The sequence below is a fragment of the Theropithecus gelada genome, chromosome 13 (genome assembly GCF_003255815.1).
Source record: "Theropithecus gelada isolate Dixy chromosome 13, Tgel_1.0, whole genome shotgun sequence".
NCBI lineage: Eukaryota > Metazoa > Chordata > Mammalia > Primates > Cercopithecidae > Theropithecus > Theropithecus gelada.
In genome coordinates this window covers 68,362,120-68,382,438 of record NC_037681.1, presented here as the reverse complement: position 1 = coordinate 68,382,438, position 20,319 = coordinate 68,362,120, and the positions used below count along the sequence as shown (strand labels likewise).

Sequence of the window (20,319 nt, the reverse complement as noted above, 5' to 3'; positions counted from 1 at the left end):
GCGCCACTGCACCCCAGCGTGAGCGACAGAGTGAGACTCCGCCTCAAAAAAATAAAAAGAAAACTTGAATGATTTGTATTTTTTTTTGTATTTGTATTTTTTTTTCTAGTTTATACTCTTCAGTTGTGTTAGTTTCCCTTTAGTTTCAGTTTATCATTTATAGTGACCCAAGGCAATGAATTTTTTAAAAAGATATTTTGGCGCCATCTGCTGTTCTTTAATGTGATATTTCATCTACGTTGGTAAAGATTTTAAATGTGTGTGTGTGTGTAATATATATATATTTGCCCATGTAAAGCACAAAATAATGGCAATTTTAAAAAGTCTGCTGCATCTTCCTTATGATTCTTGTATTTCCAGCTGCAAAGGCTATCTTGTAATTTTGGTGGTAAGAAACAGGCTTGCCTAAAAAATATTTCTGTAGTCCTGCGTCTGCCAGTTTTGTATATTCATTCAATGACTTTGTGTTCCTGAAGACTTCCTTCTCTAATTTACTATGGCTTCTCTTGACAAAGCTCCTGAGTTAGCTTTGCTCATTTGTTAATGTCCCTTCTCTCTGAACACGTAGTAGTTCATCTTTTGTGGTCTGGTATTACCCCTAACCCACATCCCTATCCATGCTATGAAATCTACCCCCCATAATTAGTTATATTGATTTTTCTAAGCTTCTATGTAGATCAGTTGTACTGCAGATACAGGATCTTATTTTATATTCGTAGTCTTTACTTGTCTCACATGGTCTGGTTGTACGTATAGTATAGCTATATATATGTCTGTTTGAGACCATAAAATTACTGGCCGGGTATGGTGGCTCACGACTATAATCCCAACACTTTGGGAGGCTGAGGCAGGAGGATCACTTGAAGCCAAGAGTTTGAGACCAGCCTGGGCAACAAAACGAAACCCTGTCTCTGCTGATTAAAAAATAAAAATAAAAATAAATACCTTTTGCTCATTAATGGCTGTGTGTATCTTTTTTCTCCAAACAAATGGCATGTTCTTTGTTTATGGGGCAAGTTATATACTGAGTTTGTAATCTCTAGTAAATCCACATGCACTGTTAGGTATGTAGACTTGGAAATCTGGTGCCCTAATTGAAAGAATTGTGTGCAAAGTAAAGATCCTGAGTGGTGAACTTTGAATAAAGTAGATGAGTTTCTGTGCATAAATAGTGTAATGTCTGTATTGGCTGCTCAGAGTTTATTCCACTATCACATTTAAACATTGTCTATTGATTTCTGCTGTGATGGTCTACATACAACGTTCTAACTATCCAACTCATCCCAGTATAGCTTTAAATCATATACTTACAGTTTAATTTTGTTTCTTCAACTTGGATAATATCTGTAGACTCCCTCCTTTGTATTATGACGTTCATGGTTCTTGCCTTTTACACTGTGCTGTTTCAGTTCTACGTTTTCATTATCACAGTTGATAACATAATTATCCTGTTGTTAGTTAAGTTTTCTTCATTGATTTATATGTAGGTTGAATGTTGAAGTTGAAAAGTAAATGTTCACCTTATGAATATGGACATTTTACCTCTGTAGTGCTGAATATATGCTAAAATTATATTTCATTCTCCACTAACTGATACTGCTGTCCATAGGCCACTCAAAAGATATTTCTAGCTGTTTTGATGGATTCTTTTTTACATACCACTTACAGCCTCTTATGTCCTCAAGTTTTTCCAAGTTCCCTATTATCTGTTACCGTTTTTTTCAAGGAAATTTCATTCCCAGAGCCCTCTTCCAATGTATACTGGTTTCTTTGGACCTATTTTATACCCTTTATCATGAGATTCCTTCTCTTTGTTGCTTTCCTGAGATAGTCCATTTATTGCTGCATACTGTGCCTTTCGCTTTTGGTGTTTGCTCCTTAGTTTTGCTGAAATATATCTTCAAGTAATTTCTTCAGAAAGATTGTGGATCAGATTAACTTTATAAGTCTCTGTGTGTCTGGAAATTCAATCTACCTTTATGCTTGTTGGGTGGTTCGATGAGATTTGGCTTGTTTTGAGATCCACATATCACTGTGTCCTTTGTTGTACTTCCATTTTGTAAGTTGAAATCTTCACTGAGGTTTTTGTTTGTTTTTCATCTTTAGAGATGGGATTCCACCTGGTTGCCTAGGCTTGGACTGCATAGTGCAATCATAGCACACTGCAGCCTCGAACTCTTAGGCTTAAGTGATCCTCCTACCTCAGCCTCCTGAGTAGCTGGAACTACAGGTGTGCACCCCCATGCCTGGCTTTCGCTCAGGTTTTGAGGGAACTTGGTATCTCTGTCTTCTGTTGTAGGCTCATCTGTAGTCTACCAGGCAATATAGCTTTTTCTACTTTCCTTCACCAGACAACATTCTTTTTTTTGTTTTGTTTTTTTTAACTGTTTGAGGGGGAGTTTTGCCCTTGTTGCCCAGGCTGGAGTGCAATGGCGCAATCTTGGCTCACCGCAACCTCCGCCTCCCGAGTTCAAGCAGTTCTCCTGCCTCAGCCTCTCAAGTGGCTGGGATTATAGGCATGCACCACCACGCCCAGCTGATTTTGTGTTTTTAGTAGAGACGGGGTTTCACCATGTTGGTCAGGCTAGTCTTGAACTCCTGACTTTGGGTGATCAGCCCACCTTGGCCTCCCAAGGTGCTGGGATTACAGGCGTGAGCCACTGCACCTGGCCACATTCCTTTATTTTTGAGTGTTCCAGAAATCTGTTGAAATTTCTTATGTACACTGATGGTGTCCATCCTGTTTTCTTTGTTGTAGGGGGTTTATATCTTTATTTTCTTACTAATTACATTAAATAGTCTTGGAGATAAAATGAGTCTACCTATAAGCCTGGGAACATGGTGAGACCCCATCTCTACAGAAAACACACGTGTGCCTTTGGTCCCAGCTACTTAAGGAGGCTGAGGTGTGGGAGTATCACTTGAGCTCCAGAAGTCGAGGCTGCAGTGAGCTTTGATCATGCCACTCCAGTCTATCCTGGGCGACAGAATGAGACCCTGTCTCAAAAACAAAAATAAAACAAAATGAGTCTACCTAGTCGGTCATTTTTCCCCATGTTTTTATTTTTAAACATCAGAAGTTGAAATGTACTAGGAAAGTAACTTGAACACTAAATCCCTAAAAATGATATAGTGATCTCACAATTCCAGAAAGTGATTCCCGATTTCATGTTCTGTTTTATAACTAAGGAGTATATATACATACAACTTTGCTGTGGATAATGGCAAAAACATTAGCAGGGGTGAGTGACTGAGCTGTAATGTTTTTAGGTTTTTATTTTGTTTTGTTCCTGTTCTTACTACCACCACCCTAATCCAGGCCTTTTTCTAATTTATTGCTGATATTGAAGGAGTCTTTTTTATTGTGCCTTAGTTTCTTATATGCACATTGCCGCCAAAGCCATCTCTTAATAAAAGGTTTGATGAATGTTATAACAGTAATTGAAATTTTTCCCCTAAAAAAAAAAAGAGAGTAAAGACCAGTTCTTTTACCTTAGTATTCAAAGACTTTTCTTTGACTCCCATGGTTCTCAAAGCGTGATCCTGGTCCACCATCATCAGCATCCCTGGGAATGTGTTAGCATTGCAAATTCTCATTCCTCCCTAATTTTCTGAATCAGAAATTACAGAGGTGGAGCCCAGTAATCTGTGTTTTAACCAAACTTCCACATAATTCTAATTAATTTATGCTTTGAGAACTGCTGATCTAGTTTGTCCCTCTCATTTTGCAGGCAAAGAATTGAATTCTAGAGTGGTTAATTGACTTGTCCAAAGTTACACAGCTAGGTACAGTTTTCTATTATTTATTTATTTTTTATTCACTTTACCCCCAGTATTCATAGTTTTCTTTCTAATACTCCATATTTGACTTGACTTTTTACAAGTTGTAATTACAAATAAGTCTAAGATGGGAAAGTTGTGGACGACTTTATGGAGAACATGAGATTTGACTGAACAGTAAACATAAAGTAGAGAAAAAAAAGAGGGGTGTTCTAAGCAGTAGGACCACAGTGAATAAAGGTATAGATAGGTAGGTTAAAAAAAAGAAAAAAGAAAAAGTCCTGGGGACAGAATTGGCAAATTGGACTAATAACAGCTAGGTTTTCCTTTATAGGAATAAATTAATTATTACAGTACCTGGTGTGTTAATAAATGTTAACTGCTCATTATTATTGTCAGCTGGTGTTATTGGTTGTATTGTTGATTTTGTTGTTACCATTATTAGGGAAGCCAAACAGAACCGAGGTTAAGACTGTGGGTTTCTGAATCGAATCTCAGCCCTGCCACTTACTTTTTGATTTCCAGAAAGTTAATCTCTCCTAAACTTCAGTATCCACATTTGTAAAATGAGAATAGTAGTATCAATCTCATAGGGTGGTTGTAACAAATGAGAAAATGTATGCTGATGCTCTGACTGCTTTATAATAAGTACTTTAATTAATGTCAACTATTTTATGTCTTGACTTGATAAGTCATTTGATTCTGAGTGACTTAAATAATGTCAAAAATCATATTTATTCTTAAAGGGTAAATTTGTCATGATTGAAAAGAGTTCACAACTATGGCCAAGGCAGAAAACCTTAATAACAGGGGACTAGTTAAGTAAACTTTAATAATAAGGGACTGATTAAATTATGGGACATTGATATCCTATAGCCATTGAAAACTGTGTTTCAGAAAAAATTCTATGACGTGCATCATGAACTTATTTCATATTCATGATATAGTAACAATGAAAAAGAAAGATACCAAGCAGTACATAGTGTCTCAAATTGTATAATTCGTTTAAAACATTGCTCAAAGAGTGTTATTTGAGCATATTCTTTGGTGGCTCACTCCTGTAATCCCAACACTTTGGGAGGCCGAGGCGGGCGGATCACAAGGTCGGGAGATTGAGACCATCCTGGCTAACACAGTGAAACCCCATCTCTACTAAAAATAGGAAAAATTAGCTGGGTGTGGTGGCACGCGCCTGTAGTCCCAGCTATCGGGAGGCTGAGGCAGGAGAATCACTTGAACACGGGAGGTGGAGGTTATAGTGAGCCAAGATCGCGCCACTGCCCTCCGGCCTGGGTGACAGAGTGAGACTCTGTCTTAAAAAAAAAAGAATATTCTTAAACTGAGACATTGAGTAACTGTTTTCTCTTTTGTGTATTTTTCTTTATTCACATTTTCTAAGTGAACATACTTTTATAATTTGGAAAGAATTCATGTGATACATACTTTGAAACTGGCAGAATTGTTGGAATAGTTCTATAGCATCTCCAAATGACTACTGATACTTTAAAAGGAACAGGATTAATTTTGATCTGTGGTCAGCACTTGGCATTTGTGGATTTAACATTATCTTCTAAGCTTCTAGAACCGTTCTAAATACCTGTCATGAGTAATATTTTCTAATAGGAATCATTATTTCTACCTCATAGAGTTTTTAGAAGATTAAATTGGATAATTTTTTTTAAGCCTCCAGGTGGAATTTGAAATATATTTTGAGTGGATCTTGCTAACTTTCAGTATCCCATCTCAATTATGATAATAGCTAACATTGAGAGGTCATCTCTGCCAGGTACTGTTAAGTATTATCAATCTTAGTTAATCGTCACAATAATTTTAGAAGATAGGCACCATGATTATCTCCATTTTATAGATGAACTGAAAATCAGTGAAGGAGCCTAAGTTAAAGAGGTTGGGGTACTTATGCAAGATAACAGGGTGGCTACTAAGCCAGGAATGTGACCAAGAGCCAGTCTTTTTTTAGCCTGAATCCTTAGCCATTGTGCTATACTGTCTCCACATACTACTATTTACAATACTAAAACATCTGAGGAGCTACCTATTAATAAAATAAAGGGTCTTATTTAATATTGTTATATTTTTATATATTTGAATAAGTATATAAATACTTTTCCATATGACGTGAAAAAGTATTATTTTTTTAAATTCCTGGGCCAGGCACGGTGGCTCATGCCTATAATCCCAGCACACTGGGAGGCCAAGACAGGTGGATCACAAGGTCAGAAGTTCAAAACCAGCCTGGCCAATGTGGTGAAGCCTTGTCTCTACTAAAAATACAAATATTGGCTGGGCTTGGTGGTGTGCGCCTGTAATCCCACTACTGGAGGGCTGAGGCAGGAGAATGGCTTGAACTCAGGAGGTGGAGGTTGCAGTCAACCAAGATTGTGCTGCTGCACTCTAGCCTGGGTGACAGAGCAAGACTCCGTCTCAAAGAAAAAATTCTTCAAATTAAACATTTCCAAAAGTTTTATGCCCCGTTCCATGGTATTATTTTATAGGCTAATATACTCCTAGTAAATATGTCCAGTATTATTTAGCAAAATTAACTGGATAACAGAGATAAAGAGTATGGGGCTCTGGAGCTTAACCATCTGATTTCAAATTCTGCCTCTGCTGTTTAATACTGTGTGACCTAGCGTGAGTTGCCTAACCTCTCTTTGCCTGGTGTTCTCATCTGTAACATAGGAATAATAATATGTCCCCTATGAAGTTGATGCACGGATTCAATGAGTTGATACATGTATGAAACACTTGAAACAGTAGTGCCTGTACATGTAAGTTTTCAGTAAGTATTAGGTACACTGTTAGCAGTAGTAGTACTATTTATTTGAACTACTATCATTATCATCCATCATCATTTGTATTGATATAATAAACTTTTAAAAGACACCCAAATTACTTTGTAGTGAAAAGTAAAAATAAAAACATTATATCTAGAGTCCATTGACTTAAAAATTATTTTGCTACCATTTATTGACTTTCTAACCTTAAGCATTTCACTTAAGGGCCTGAACTGCCTGTCAGTAGAACAAATTAATACCTTTCTTGTCAGGTGATTTCTTGATTTGTAAAAAACATTCCTAGAAATCATGTTGCAGTACCACAAATTACAGTCAAACTATGGGAAAGAACTGATGATGCTGAGCCTCCTCCTCATCCTTTTCTCTCTCTGGTGAGGTCCATTTTTCTTCTTTTGATAAAATGGTTGCTGGCTGGACGCAGGGTCTCACGCCTGTAATCCCAGCACTTTGGGAGGCCAAGGCAGGTGGATCACCTGAGGTCAGGAGTTCGAGACCAGCCTGGCCAACATGGCAAAACCCTGTCTCTTCTAAAAATACAAAAATTAGCAGGGTGTGGTGGCAGGCACCTGTAATCCCAGCTATTCAGGAGGCTGAGGTAGGAGAATCGCTTGAACCTGGGAAGCAGAGGTCTCAGTGCACCAAGATAGTGCCATTGCACTCCAACCTAGGCAATAGAGCGAGACTTAGTCTCAAAAACAAAAACAGACAAATAAACAAACAAAATGGTTGCTTGATGCAGAGAATATTAGCATGGCCCCTGCCGAAGATTGACACACAAATTTATAAAGCATTCTGTATTTAAAAAGTTGTTTCTCATGTGAATTCACAAAGGAAAGGTTAAGCATTTAATGCTTATAAGAATATAGCCATATTTTCATTTTGCTCTTCATACGTCACGCTCTTGCTCTCACCCTCCTTGGCCATTAAACTAAAGACATTTCTAGAAATTTCTGAATTTTATGTGAAAATACATTAGGGACAGGCGCTAAATTGTTTTCTTTTAAGCTGTGTGCATATGATGATGTGTGTGTCCTATTTTATACTTTTATAACACCTGCGTGTGTCCTTGGTATGGCACTTACTATATTGCTTTGTTTACATATCTCACTCCCCTACTAGAACAGTTCCCTTAGTGATGGACCTTTATATTCACAATGACTAGCAAACATGAAAATTAATAGGCCAGGCATAGTGGCTTACACCTATAATCCCAGCACTTTAGGAGGCCGAGGCGGGCGGATCATGAGGTCAGGAATTCGAGACCAGCCTGGCCAGCATAGTGAAACCCCATCTCTACTAAAAATACAAAAATTAGCCAGGCATGGTGGCATGCGCCTGTAGTCTCAGTTACTTGGGAGGCTGAGGCAGGAGAAATGCTTGAACCTGGGACGCGGAGGTTGTGGTGAGCCGAGATCATACCACTGCACTCCAGCCTGGGCAGCAGAGTGAGACTCTGTCTCAAAAACAAAAGGAAAAGAAAAGAAAAAATTAATAACATTTAGTTGATAACATGTGTGAATCCAAGGTTAGGCTAAAGCTAGGTTTGACTTAATTGTTAATTTGGGGCTATGGCCATTCTGGTCTTGAATTAATGATATATTTGGTACTCTAGCCATATCAGCTTCTACTTGGGTATAACACTACTTTTGAATTACTTTGTCCAATTGAACTTGGATTGAACTTAAGTATTTTAAATCTTTGGAAGTTACTAACTTAAAAAAAATGTTTTCTTGCTTGTTAAAATAGAAAAGAATTATTGTATGTATTTTATGAATTTTAAACTCTTAGGAAATATTGAACGTGAAAAACTAGGGGAACAAATATGTGAATGGAAGGAAACATTTTTAAATGTTCCATTCTGGGGAGAGACTATTTTATACTCCTTTTCAAAAGCAATGAGAGAAAATGTCTTGGGAGAACAGAATGTGATATGTAACAGGAAGGAATTAAAATAAAGTTAAGCTATTCTCAAGAGACTTTAATCCTTGAATTAGTAGTTGTCAGTTGGAGATTTTCTTTTTAATCAAACTAAAGTTATGAACTTTTGTCAATTCTGGGCTCACAGGCATTTTTTACTTATTTTTTAAATTCATTTCAAATTCATGAATCTGTGGACATTTTCTATATAGAGTGTTGTTAATTTTGACATCAACAGATAACAGTCCACTTTACATCATATGGCTACCCCTCAAAAATTGAATGGCATGTCTACCATGAAGCAGTATTGTACCCGTATATACATTATGATAGCTATGGTGGCTAGTCTATGCTTTCTGACTCCCCATTCCTAGTGTAGTGTATTTTCAGAGGGACAAAATTCTCTGTTCCAACCCAAATGACTCACTAATGCTTGAGATCTACATATTTAGTTTTATCTTGGGCATTTCCACTTGAATGTCTCACAGGTACCTCAAAACTCAAAATCCAGACGCTTAACTCATCTTTTTTCCCCACCCTCAGCCTCCAAAGTCACTGCCTTACAGTACATGGCACCACCGTCCATTGGATTGCCCAAATCAGTATTAATTTGGTTCCAACCTCTTCTCCACCCCCAGCCCACCATATCCACTCATCAAGTTTTATGAGCTTTATCTTGTAATGTATCTCATATGTCCATTTCTTCCTCTGTAGCCATCTTCCTCTCTGAGTTGTATTGTGCTGTAGTTCTGTTACTGGTCTCCTCCCACCAGTGCTATTCATTTCCAGTTGTTTTTACATTGTTTGGATGATCTTCCTAAAACCAAAATCAGAACACATTACTGTTCTTTTTAATACCCTTCAGTGACTATATTTTGTTTTTAAGATAAAGTCTAAATTCTTTTAAGTGCTTGTAACAGCCTTTATAATTTGGCCTCTGCTACATAGTATAGCCATACATATGGAGCAGCTGGCAGTTCCTGAATACCTGTGCTGGAGATGAGCACCTTCAGGTCTTCACATGTTCCTTCTGCATGACTCTCAGTTATCATCCACTTCTCAGCTTGGACTTTCTTCATCAGAAAACCGTATGCCGATACCCACATCATCTAAGGTTGGATTAGATGTTCTTATATATTCCCACAATACTTTGTGCTTATCCTTATCAGCATGTGACACACTTCATTATTACTGCCTGTTTAGTTGTCTGTCTCTTAGGCTCTTGAAGAGCAAATACAATATTCTATTTGTTTGACCTGTTTCACCAATACCTAGCACAGTACATGGCAAGATTTGGCTTCTGAAGATTGTTACTGAGTAACAAAAATGCACATTTTTTTTTTTTTTTTTTTTTAGTCATTTTAAGTATAATGTTTCCTGTAGTGGCAACAATTCAGTGTAAGAGTAGTGTGTGTGTTAATAACTGAATACATTAATGGAAGTATTATGTAACAGTATCCTAAATAAATAATTTTAAAATGTAACTATATATAAAATTTGAAACATTTGCTTACAGCAAGTCAAGCTTTTAAAAAGGAGTTTTTTAAATTATAACTTTACTTTTGGGCTCTCTACTATAAAATATTTAAATTTTAAGTAAATCATTTAACTTTATAAGTATTTAAATTTTGTCTTGATTTCCATTTGTGAATTTTTTTTAGCAGTTAGAGAAAAGCTGTGGTAGTTTCCAACTGTGTTAGAAACAGTTGTCAAGTGTGGTTCCTTTACACTATGAGACTGGGAGCTGTTTCTAAACACAAAGTTGTTAGTAGCACAGATTTGCCTAAGTTTCCAATCTGATCTGTGACTACGGGTAAGTAAATTGGAATTTGTATATTTGTGGGGAAAAAAACTTCCTTAGTTTATAACTTAGAATGTGTAGACTTTAACCCCCAGCCAATCAATAGTATAGTTTTTTGCAAACTTTTCGTAAAAGGTATATAAAAATCAAAGTATTCTGCTAGCCTCAGAATAAATAGAGTCAAGACACTTAGGAATCTTATTTGAATCCTAAAATAAATTTTCAGTGCTACATTTATTATCAAAGATGTCAAAGATTATTTTTTAATTAAAGAAACATGTTTGTTTTCCAGAAGCCTTTACTTATTTCTGTGGTTCCTATTAATAGTGAAGATTGTAGTATATTTATAGCATAGGATTTGTAGTAAAATCTAGAAATTATAAAATAAATTTTGATATTATGTATGTGTGTGCAAATAGCATACTTTTAAATTGTATATTAACTTTTTGTCCTTTAAGACTGGTCCGCAACCTTTTTTGGCACCAACGACTGGTTTTGTGGAAGACAGTTTTTCCACGGACTCAGAGGGGTGGATGGTTTCAGGATGAAACTGTTCACCTCAAATCATCAGACATTAGATTCTCATAAGAAGTATACAACCTAGATTCCTTGCATGTGTAGTTCACAGTAGGGTTCACGCTCCTATGAGAATCTAATGCTGTGGCTGATCTGACAGGAGGCAGAGCTCAGGCAGTATTGCTTGGTCACCTACCACTCACCTCCTGGGTGGCCCAGTTCCTAACTGGCCCTGGGGGTTGGGAATTTCTGCTTTAAGAGAACTGATAAAGGTGTAGTGAAAGATATGTATGTGTATGTGTGTGGTTTTCTGTTTTTTGTTTTATTGAGATGGTGTCTCATTCTGTCACCCAGGCTGGAGTGCAGTGGTGCCATCTCAGCTCACTGCAAGCTGTGCCTCCAGGGTTCACACCATTCTCCTGCCTCAGCCTCCCGAGTAGCTGGGACTACAAGCACCTGTCACCACGCCCGGCTAAATTTTTTGTATTTTTAGTACAGAGGGGGTTTCACCATGTTAGCCAGGATGGTCACCATCTCCTGACCTCATGATCCACCCGCCTCGGCCTCCCAAAGTGCTGGGATTATAGGCGTGAGCCACTGCGCCCGGCCATATGTGTGTTTTTACATACACACACAGTCTCTCTAACACAGTCATGCGCCACATAACGATGTTTTCATCAACAACAGAGACTGTATATGACAGTGGTCCCAAAACATTATAATACCATATTTCATTTATTTGTTCGTTTGAGGTGGAGTCTCACTCTGTCACCCAGGCTGGAGTGCAGTGGGTATGATATTGGCTCACTGCAACCTCCTGGGTTCAAGCGGTTCTCCTGCCTCATCCTCCTGAGTAACTGGGACTACAGGCGTGTGCCACCACGACTTGCTAATGTTTGTATTTTTAGTAGAGACAGGGTTTCACCATGTTGGCCAGGCTGGTCTTGAACTCCTGACCTCAGGTGTACCACCGCCTTGGCCTCCTAAAGTGCAGGGATTACAGTTGTGAGCCGGCATGACCAGCCTTCTCAGAATGTGTTCTTACCTTTAAGTGACAAGTGATTGTATGTGTCTGCATTGTCCAATTAAGGGTAGCTGCTAGCTGCATGTGACTTTTTAGCACTTGAAATATGCCTAGTCTGAATAGAGGCATGCTGTAAGTGTTACACATACGTACTATTTTCAAAGATTTAGTATGAAAAAAATGTAAATTATCTCAATAATTTATATTTACATGTTGAAATGATATACTTCAGATTTAATATGTTAAATAAGTATATTAAAATTTCACTTTTTTTTAATGCAACTAAATTACATACGTGGATCACGTTCTATTTCTGGTGGACATTTTTTCTAACTAAAAATAAATGTTTCTGTAAATTATGGTTAAAATTGAACATTTTTGATAGAGAGTTATTTTTAAGTCTTTGATTACAACTTGACATTTAATCATTGGCATTAATATTCTATTAGATGTAAAAATGAAAATTATAAAATGAATTTTATTTTATTTTATTTTATTTTTGAGGCAGTTTCGCTTGTGTTGCCCAGGCTGGAGTACAATGGCATGATCTCGGCTCACTGCAACAACCTCCTCCTAGGTTCAAGCGATTCTCCTGCCTCAGCCTCCTAAGTAGCTGGGATTACAGGCATGCGCCACCACACCTGGCCAATTTTGTATTTTTAGTAGAGACGGGGTTTCTCCATGTTGGCCAGGCTGGTCTCGAACTCTCGATCTCAGATGATCCGCCCGCCTGTGCCTCCCAAAGTGCTGGGGTTTACAGGCGTGAGCCACTGCGCCTGGCCAAAATTATTTTAAGGTCTTGCTTTTAGACTTGTTGGCGCAAAACCATAACTAATCCATGATTTCGTGTTTCTTGGGTTGGAGCCAGTTTGCCACATCTATCATGGATCTTTGGCTTTATTCATTTTTTTTTTAATGTAACAAATATTTTTTGTTTCATGTATGCTAAGTGTGTCTTGGGAAATACTTCTCCATAATTTCAGGAGGGAACAAAAAATAATGGATCTACATGTAAATGCATTTGTGGATTTGGATGTTGGAAGGAAGTTAAGGCAGTTCTTCTCTGGCTTTTATTTTATTTTATTTTTCCTGTAAAGTAGGACATAAGGTCATCATAGCTACCACTAGTGATAGCTTCTCTGAAGAACTCCCTGAATTGAGTAAAATTAAAGGGTTCTCCATTGATAAGAATCAGTATTTATTGAGTACTTTGTGGGCACCAAGCTAAACACTGAAGAATATAAAAGAGGGCACCCTTTTTACCCTACCTTGCCCTCAGAGCTTATAATTTTGTTAGGGAAATATGACATATAACAAAAAAAGGCAGCTAAGGTATAGTAAGGGATATATGGTATATATTCAGTACTACAGGAGTTCAAAAGATGAAGTGAACTCAAATGACTAGAGATTTCTTTTAAGCTTTCTCTTTTGCTGCTTATCACAGTGGTAGCCAAGTAATCTTCCCAGAATGATCCCTTTTTAAGTACCTTCTAGCACTGTACTTGACTCTCAGAACAGTCAGTAGCAATGTAATATGAGAACTATGTAGAAATTAGCACATATTCTTCAGCGCAGAGTTCAAAACAGTAATTTTATAACTCATGAGCACTTTAAGACAGTGTTTACAAATAGGAAGTTGAGATTTCTGTGGTATGCATGACTTAAATCATGTAGCTTCTTGAATTTATTTGCTGTGCGTTTTAGGATGCAGCTGAATTAGCACCTTCTCTTTCCTGTTATTACCTCTGAATTCCTTACTTTTCAGTCTTTACTATTTGCTATATTGATGGTGAGAAGGAAAGGATTCCAGGGTGGGGTAGGTGGGTATCTGTAGTAATAAGATCGACAGATTATAAAAAGGTGAAGGTGAGGGAGGGAAGAGGGAGTTGTATAGGATGAAAAGTTTGAGAATGTACTTTTGAGTATTGTGGAATTGGACTGACTACTGAGGGTGTGGCAAACAAGCTGATAGAGACATTAACCCACATGCATGCATACTACAAACATATCAAAATGAAATATGCAATAAGGGCTGGGTACAGTGGCTCATGCCTGTGATCCCAGCACTTTGGGAGGCCAAGTTGGGCGGATCACTTGAGCTCAGGAGTTTGAGACCCATCCTGGGCAACATGGCAAAACCGTGTCTCCAGGAAAATACAAAAATTAGCCAGGCCTGGTGGTGTGTGCACCTGTAAACTGAGGTGAGAGAATTGCTTGAGCCAGGGAAACGGAGGTTGCAGTGAGTCAAGATCTCACCACTGCACTCCAGCTGGGTAACAGAGTGAGAACCCTGTCTCAAAAATAAAACAAACAAAAGAAATATGCATTAAGAACAAAACTATAAATGTGTAACTAAACTTTTAAGGAAGGAAAGAAGAGGAGGAAAATTCATAGGTATCAGAAATCAGAGAAATAAAATCAGAACAGTAAGTGGGAGCTAGTGTTGATGTATCTAGCATAGGGGACTTTTGGTCCTGCATATATTCTAAGGTGTCTGCAGTTGAATTTTATTGCACATATGGGGATAGGATATATGACCTTGGGCCTTTTCAAATTATGTCTGGAACAAAGACCCAGGCATGTGGCATAGAGCCTGAAATAACTTCCCTAATTATGCATAGAGATTAGAAAAAGTACCCACTAGTCAAAGGCTCACTCAAGAACAAAGTCAATGACAGAACAGTCTAAGAGAGAATATAAAATGTGAGTGAAATGATTGAAGAGATAAAAGACGGAAATGAAGCAATGATGTAATAGATCAGTGTGAAAAAGAAACAGTAAGACTTGGGAAAAAATTAACTTTTCGAAATTAAAAATATAATCATGGAAATTGGCAGTAGATGGGTTAAATTTCAGATTAGACAGATACTCTTGCCTTGGCTGAAAAGGAAAAGTCTAGCAATAAATGGTTAAGAATAAGTAAATCTAGGCTAGGCACAGTGGCTCACGCCTGTAATCCCAGCACTTTGGGAGGCTGAGGCAGGCGGACCACCTGAGGTCAGGAATTGGAGACCAGCCTGGCCAATGTAGTGAAACCCCGTCTCTATTAAAAATACAAAAATTAGCTGGGCGTGGTGGTGCATTCCTGTAATCCCAGCTACTCGGAATGCTGAGGCCGGAGAATAGCTTGAACTTGGGAGGCGGAGGTTGCAGTGAGCCGAGATCACACCATTGCACTCCAACCCGGGCGACAGAGCAAGACTCATCTCAAAAAAAAAGAAGCAGCAAATCTAAAATGTAATCCATAAAAGTAAGAAATTGAAAATAAAGGATTTAAAAAATACTAGACTGATAAAAACCAAAACAGAAAACCAAAATAGATTTGGTTTTTAAAAATATAATCATGGAAATTGGCAGTAGATGGGTTAAATTTAAGATTAGACAGATACTCTTGCCTTAGCTGAAAAGGAAAAGTCTAGCAATCAATGGTTAAGAATAAGCAAATCTAGGCCAATAAATGGTTAAGAATAAGCAAAAATAGACCAAAAATAGATTTTTAAGGCAGAAAGCATTGTTAGTGATGAAGGAAGTCGTTGCATAATGAAGATGATGAAGAAAGGCATTACATAATGAAGAATGGAATAATTCACCAGGAAGAAATAGTTATCTTGAATCTGTGTGTCCAAATGATATTGTCTCAAAGCACATAAAGCAAAAATTTGCAGACCAAAAAAAAAAGACTACCTACAAATAAAGTGGGAGATTTCAGCACATTTCCTTCAGAAGCCAATGAATAAACCACCACCACCCTCAACAAAAGTGAGAAAAATGAAAGCATAGAGACTGTTTGAACAACACAATTAACAAGCTATGTCTTTTAGACATGTGTAAACTGTACTCTCAAAATTAGTGTTGATGTTCCTTTCAAGCACACATAGGACATTTACTAGTCATATTATTAATATACAAACATTTAGAGAGTTACACATATTAAACCTCAAAGGGAGGGAGTTCCACAAATGCCTAAGCATATCATACTGGCTACTTTTTGTGATTCCTGCAGTACATGGAAAATTTACAAGCCGGGCACGTTGACTCACAGCTGTAATAATCTCAGCACTTTGGGAGGCCATGGTAGGAGGATCACTTGAGCTCAGGAGTTTTGAGACTAGCCTGCACAACATGGTGAGACCTTGTGTCTTAAAAAAAAATTCGTTTTAATTAGCCAGGTGTGGTGGTTCACATCTGTAGTTCCAGCTATTCGGGAGGCCAAGGTGGGAGGGCTGCCGGAGCCCAGAGATCCAGGCTGCAGCAAGCCATGATTGTGCCACTGTATTCCAGCCTGGGTGACAAAGTAAGACCCTGTATCTTTTTTTTTTTTTTTTTAAAGACAAAAATTTCCTTGTTTTTCCAAGTTTCATTTGAAAGTGATGTTAATCAAATAATATTTAAAAGAAATAATAGTAATTGAAATACCTCTTGAACTCTGCATATGAGCCCAGGCATACTGTGTGTTTTACATATATTTAAGTTTTTAGCAGCTTTCAATTATAACATACGATTGTCACCTTTAATAGATGAGAAATTGTAGGCTTAAAAATGTCTATTTACACCCAAGGTTAGCTGACTGGAGATCTCTACTTTTAAATATTACACTTTTACAAACTCTACCCCCTTTTTATACCCTTGTTATTATGAAATACAGCTAGGTGGAGAAACCTACATAAAACACAAATACAGAGTTTGTTGAGTTATTATTAAGGTATTATCTTTGTAGTACCAACAAGTCAAGAAATAGAACTTTGCCGGCCACTAAGCCTTTTATGTTTCCCATTCTAATTATATTCTCCTCCTTCCCCACTAAAAGCATTTGTATTATAATCATTTTCTAGCTTTTTAAAAAATGCTTTGGCCTGGTGCAGTGGCTCACGCCTGTAATCTCAGCACTTTGGGAGGCCGAGGTGGGTGGATCACGAGGTGAGGAGTCTAGAGACCATCCTGGCCAACATGGTGAAACCCCTTCTCTACTAAAATACAAAAAATTAGCCAGGCATGGTGGTATATGCCTGTAGTCCCAGCTACTCGGGAGGCTGAGACAGGGGAATGGCTTGAACCGGGGAGGTGGAGACTACAGTGAGCCGAGATCGTGCCACTGCACTGCAGCCTGGCGACAGAGCGAGACTCCATCTCAAATAATAATTTGAATACCAAAGTGTACATTCTTAATGTGTTTTGTAAAGTTTTCCTTATTTTTCTCCCACTGTTTTTGTCCGATTTATTTGTTAAGAAACTGGTAGTTTGACCTGTAGAGTTTCTTACAAGTTTGATCAGATTCAGGTTTGATGTTTTTGGCCAGACTTTATAGGTAGTGGTATAGGAGATACATATACACTACTGGTTGTTTTTGTGATTTACAGACTACTGATACTCATTGGTTAAATCTGTTAACTCATTAGAGATAGCAAAATGGTGATTCTCTAATTTTATTATCTCTTCGTTACTGGAATGTTTCTAAAGAGAAGCTTCCCCTCATCTAATACTTAGCTACCTGGTGATTCAATTTATATAAGAGAGGAAGAATAAGTGTTTGCTTATTTCTTGTTATTTACCAATTTTGTTGGGGGTTTTTTTTTTGCTTTTTTTTTTTCGAGATGGAGTCTTGCTCTGTCCAGGCTGGAGTGCAGTGGCGCGATCTCGGCTCACTGCAAGCTCCGCCTCCCGGGTCCATGCCATTCTCCTGCCTCAGCCTCCCGAGTAGCTGGGACTACAGGCGCCCACTACCACGTCTGGCTAATTTTTTGTATTTTTAGTAGAGACAGGGTTTCACTGTGTTAGCCAGGATGGTCTCGATCTCCTGACCTCATGATCTGCCCGCCTCGGCCTCCCAAAGTGCTGGGATTACAGGCGTGAGCCACCGCGTTATTTACCAGTTTTCAACATGATGGGTTGGTTTCCACTAGCATCTTTCAAATAATCTTTTTTTTTTTTAATGTTTAAAGTATTATTATGAACTCATAGATGGATGGATTGACTGACTGATTTTGAGACAGGGTCTTGCTCTGTCACCCAGGCTGGAGTGCAGATGTGTGATCACAGCTCACTGCAGCTGTGCCCTATTGAAAGCACTTTGGAGGCCAAGGTGGGAGGATCACTTGAACCCAGGAGTCTGAGACCAGCCTGGGCAATATAGTGAGACCCCATCTCTTAAAAAAAAATTTTTTTTTTTTTTCCTCAAATAGCTGGGTGGTGGTGCACGCCTGTAGCCCCAGCGCTTGGGATGCTGAGGCAGGAGGATTTCTTGAGCCCAAGAGGTTGAGGCTGCAGTGAGCTGTGATTGGGCCACTACACTCCAACCTGGGTGACAGAATGAGACCCTTACTCCAAAAAAAAAAAAAAAAAAGATGTTTATATACCAGACTACCCTCTGACACCCTTTTTACCCTACTTGGTATCTCATACCCTATACTGAGCTATTCCTCTTCATAGACACCCTCCTTGCCAAACTGCCTTCACCCTGTATGGTCTCTAACCATGTAGTACCAGTTCCCTTGCCACTCCTCTCAGCAAGTGGACATCCTCCTCACCATTTTTTAAAAAAAAAAAGTCTTCGACGGCCGGGCAGATAGATCACGAGGTCAGGAGATCGAGACCATCCTGGCTACCATGATGAAACCCCATGTCTACTAAAAATACAAAAAATTAGCCAGGCATTGTGGTGGGTGCCTGTCGTCCCAGCTACTTGGGAGGCTGAGGCAGGAGAATGGCATAAACCCAGGAGGCAGAGTTTGCAGTGAGCAAAGATCACGCCACTGCACTCCAGCCTGGGCGACAGAGCGAGACTCCGTCTAAAAAAAAAAAAAAAGTCTTCCACATTTTATAGAAATCTAACATTTCTTTCATATGGCTATCCAGTTGGTTGGAATTTCATATAAAACTTGCATCTGCTCCCTCCCAAATTTGAAGTTTTAAGAAAGTTTTCTGTATCCATAGAACTGTTTTTTAAAAGGGTATAATTTTTCTTATTGCTTTTGTTTATAACAGATGATGATGTGCCTGCAGATATGGTTGCAGAAGAATCAGGTCCTGGTGCACAAAATAGTCCATACCAACTTCGTAGAAAAACTCTTTTGCCGAAAAGAACAGCGTGTCCCACAAAGAACAGTATGGAGGTAACTTTAAATGTAATTGCTTTTCTTTTTGTAATGAAAGTATTTTCAGAAAACAAACGAAAAAGGGAACGTCATCCTTTTTTAGAAGTAATGATTATGGATGATAAGAATATTTGCTTTACTAGTTTCTGTTTTGTTTTTGAAGGGCGCCTCAACTTCAACTACAGAAAACTTCGGTCATCGTGCAAAACGTGCCCGAGTGTCTGGAAAATCACAAGATCTATCAGGTATTTCCTATGGGAAAGTAAGAAATGGGGTAAAATAATTTTTTTTTAAATTTTACTTGATACAAAAAATGAACATTAAATGTATTCGAGTATTACCTTTGGGATTCAGAAAGTGATTATTACAGAATAAACTTTAGAACCCTGACCGCTCCCTCTGACTTTTGTTGTTGTATAAAAATGCTTTTTATGTATTTATTTTAACCATTTCTGAGATGGCACATAATACCTAAAAGAAGGAGTACTTTTGTTAGTTCAGGATAGAGATAAATATGTGTTACCCATGAAACCCACATGCTTATAAAATGACCATTATCCAAAAAAAAAGCTATTCATTAGATAAAATGAAAACTGTGTTCTTTAAATAATGAGAAAGTTACTGCTCGAATGATAGTTTATATGTTAATCTCTTCATAGCAGCACCTGCTGAACAGTATCTTCAGGAGAAACTGCCAGATGAAGTGGTTCTAAAAATCTTCTCTTACTTGCTGGAACAGGATCTTTGTAGAGCAGCTTGTGTATGTAAACGCTTCAGTGAACTTGCTAATGATCCAATTTTGTGGTAAGTAAAAACCTATTCCTTATTAACTTGAGATATATTATTTGTTGCCCAAAATGCTAAACATGGTAGGAAAGTCGGAGTGGTGAGTTGGTAGTTACAATTAGTTGGAACAAAATTAAAATGCTTATCAATTCCAGGTTACAAATGGGGGCTGTCAGTCCAGGTGGTATTTATAAAATCAGTAAATGAAGTATTTTCGCTGCTATTTATCAGTTAATAGCAGCTAAGTGATTATGGGAAATGTTTTTCTTTTAATAGCTTTTTAGAAACAGAACTTAGTGTAATTTAAAATAGCTAATGAATTTGAAATCTGATAGATTAGAATGTAGGTTTTATACATCACTTTTGGAAAACAGTTGTATTCATGAATCTTTAATTCGTGCCCTTTGACCCAGTAATTCTACTTCTGAAAACTTTTTTTGCCTTATGTACAAATTTTTCATAACAGGCTAGTTAATGAGAAAAATTATAAATAATCTAAATATCCAGATATAAGGGAATGAACTAAGTAAACTTTGTAATGTGTACTTGGAGAGTTGTGATATAACCACTAATGGTAATTTTTACAAA

General features: G+C 37.9%; 1 protein-coding gene across 2 annotated transcripts in view; it reads left to right on the top strand.

Annotated features, from left to right (window-relative positions):
• Positions 1–20,319, top strand: part of FBXO11 (F-box protein 11) — a 100,978-nt gene that overhangs the window by 49,392 nt on the left and 31,267 nt on the right. For both annotated transcript variants that reach the window (XM_025405878.1, XM_025405879.1), the window contains exons 2-4: positions 18,836–18,963; positions 19,109–19,190; positions 19,605–19,749. In XM_025405878.1, the coding sequence (XP_025261663.1) occupies positions 18,836–18,963; positions 19,109–19,190; positions 19,605–19,749 (355 nt within the window). The remainder of the gene's footprint in view (positions 1–18,835; positions 18,964–19,108; positions 19,191–19,604; positions 19,750–20,319) is intronic.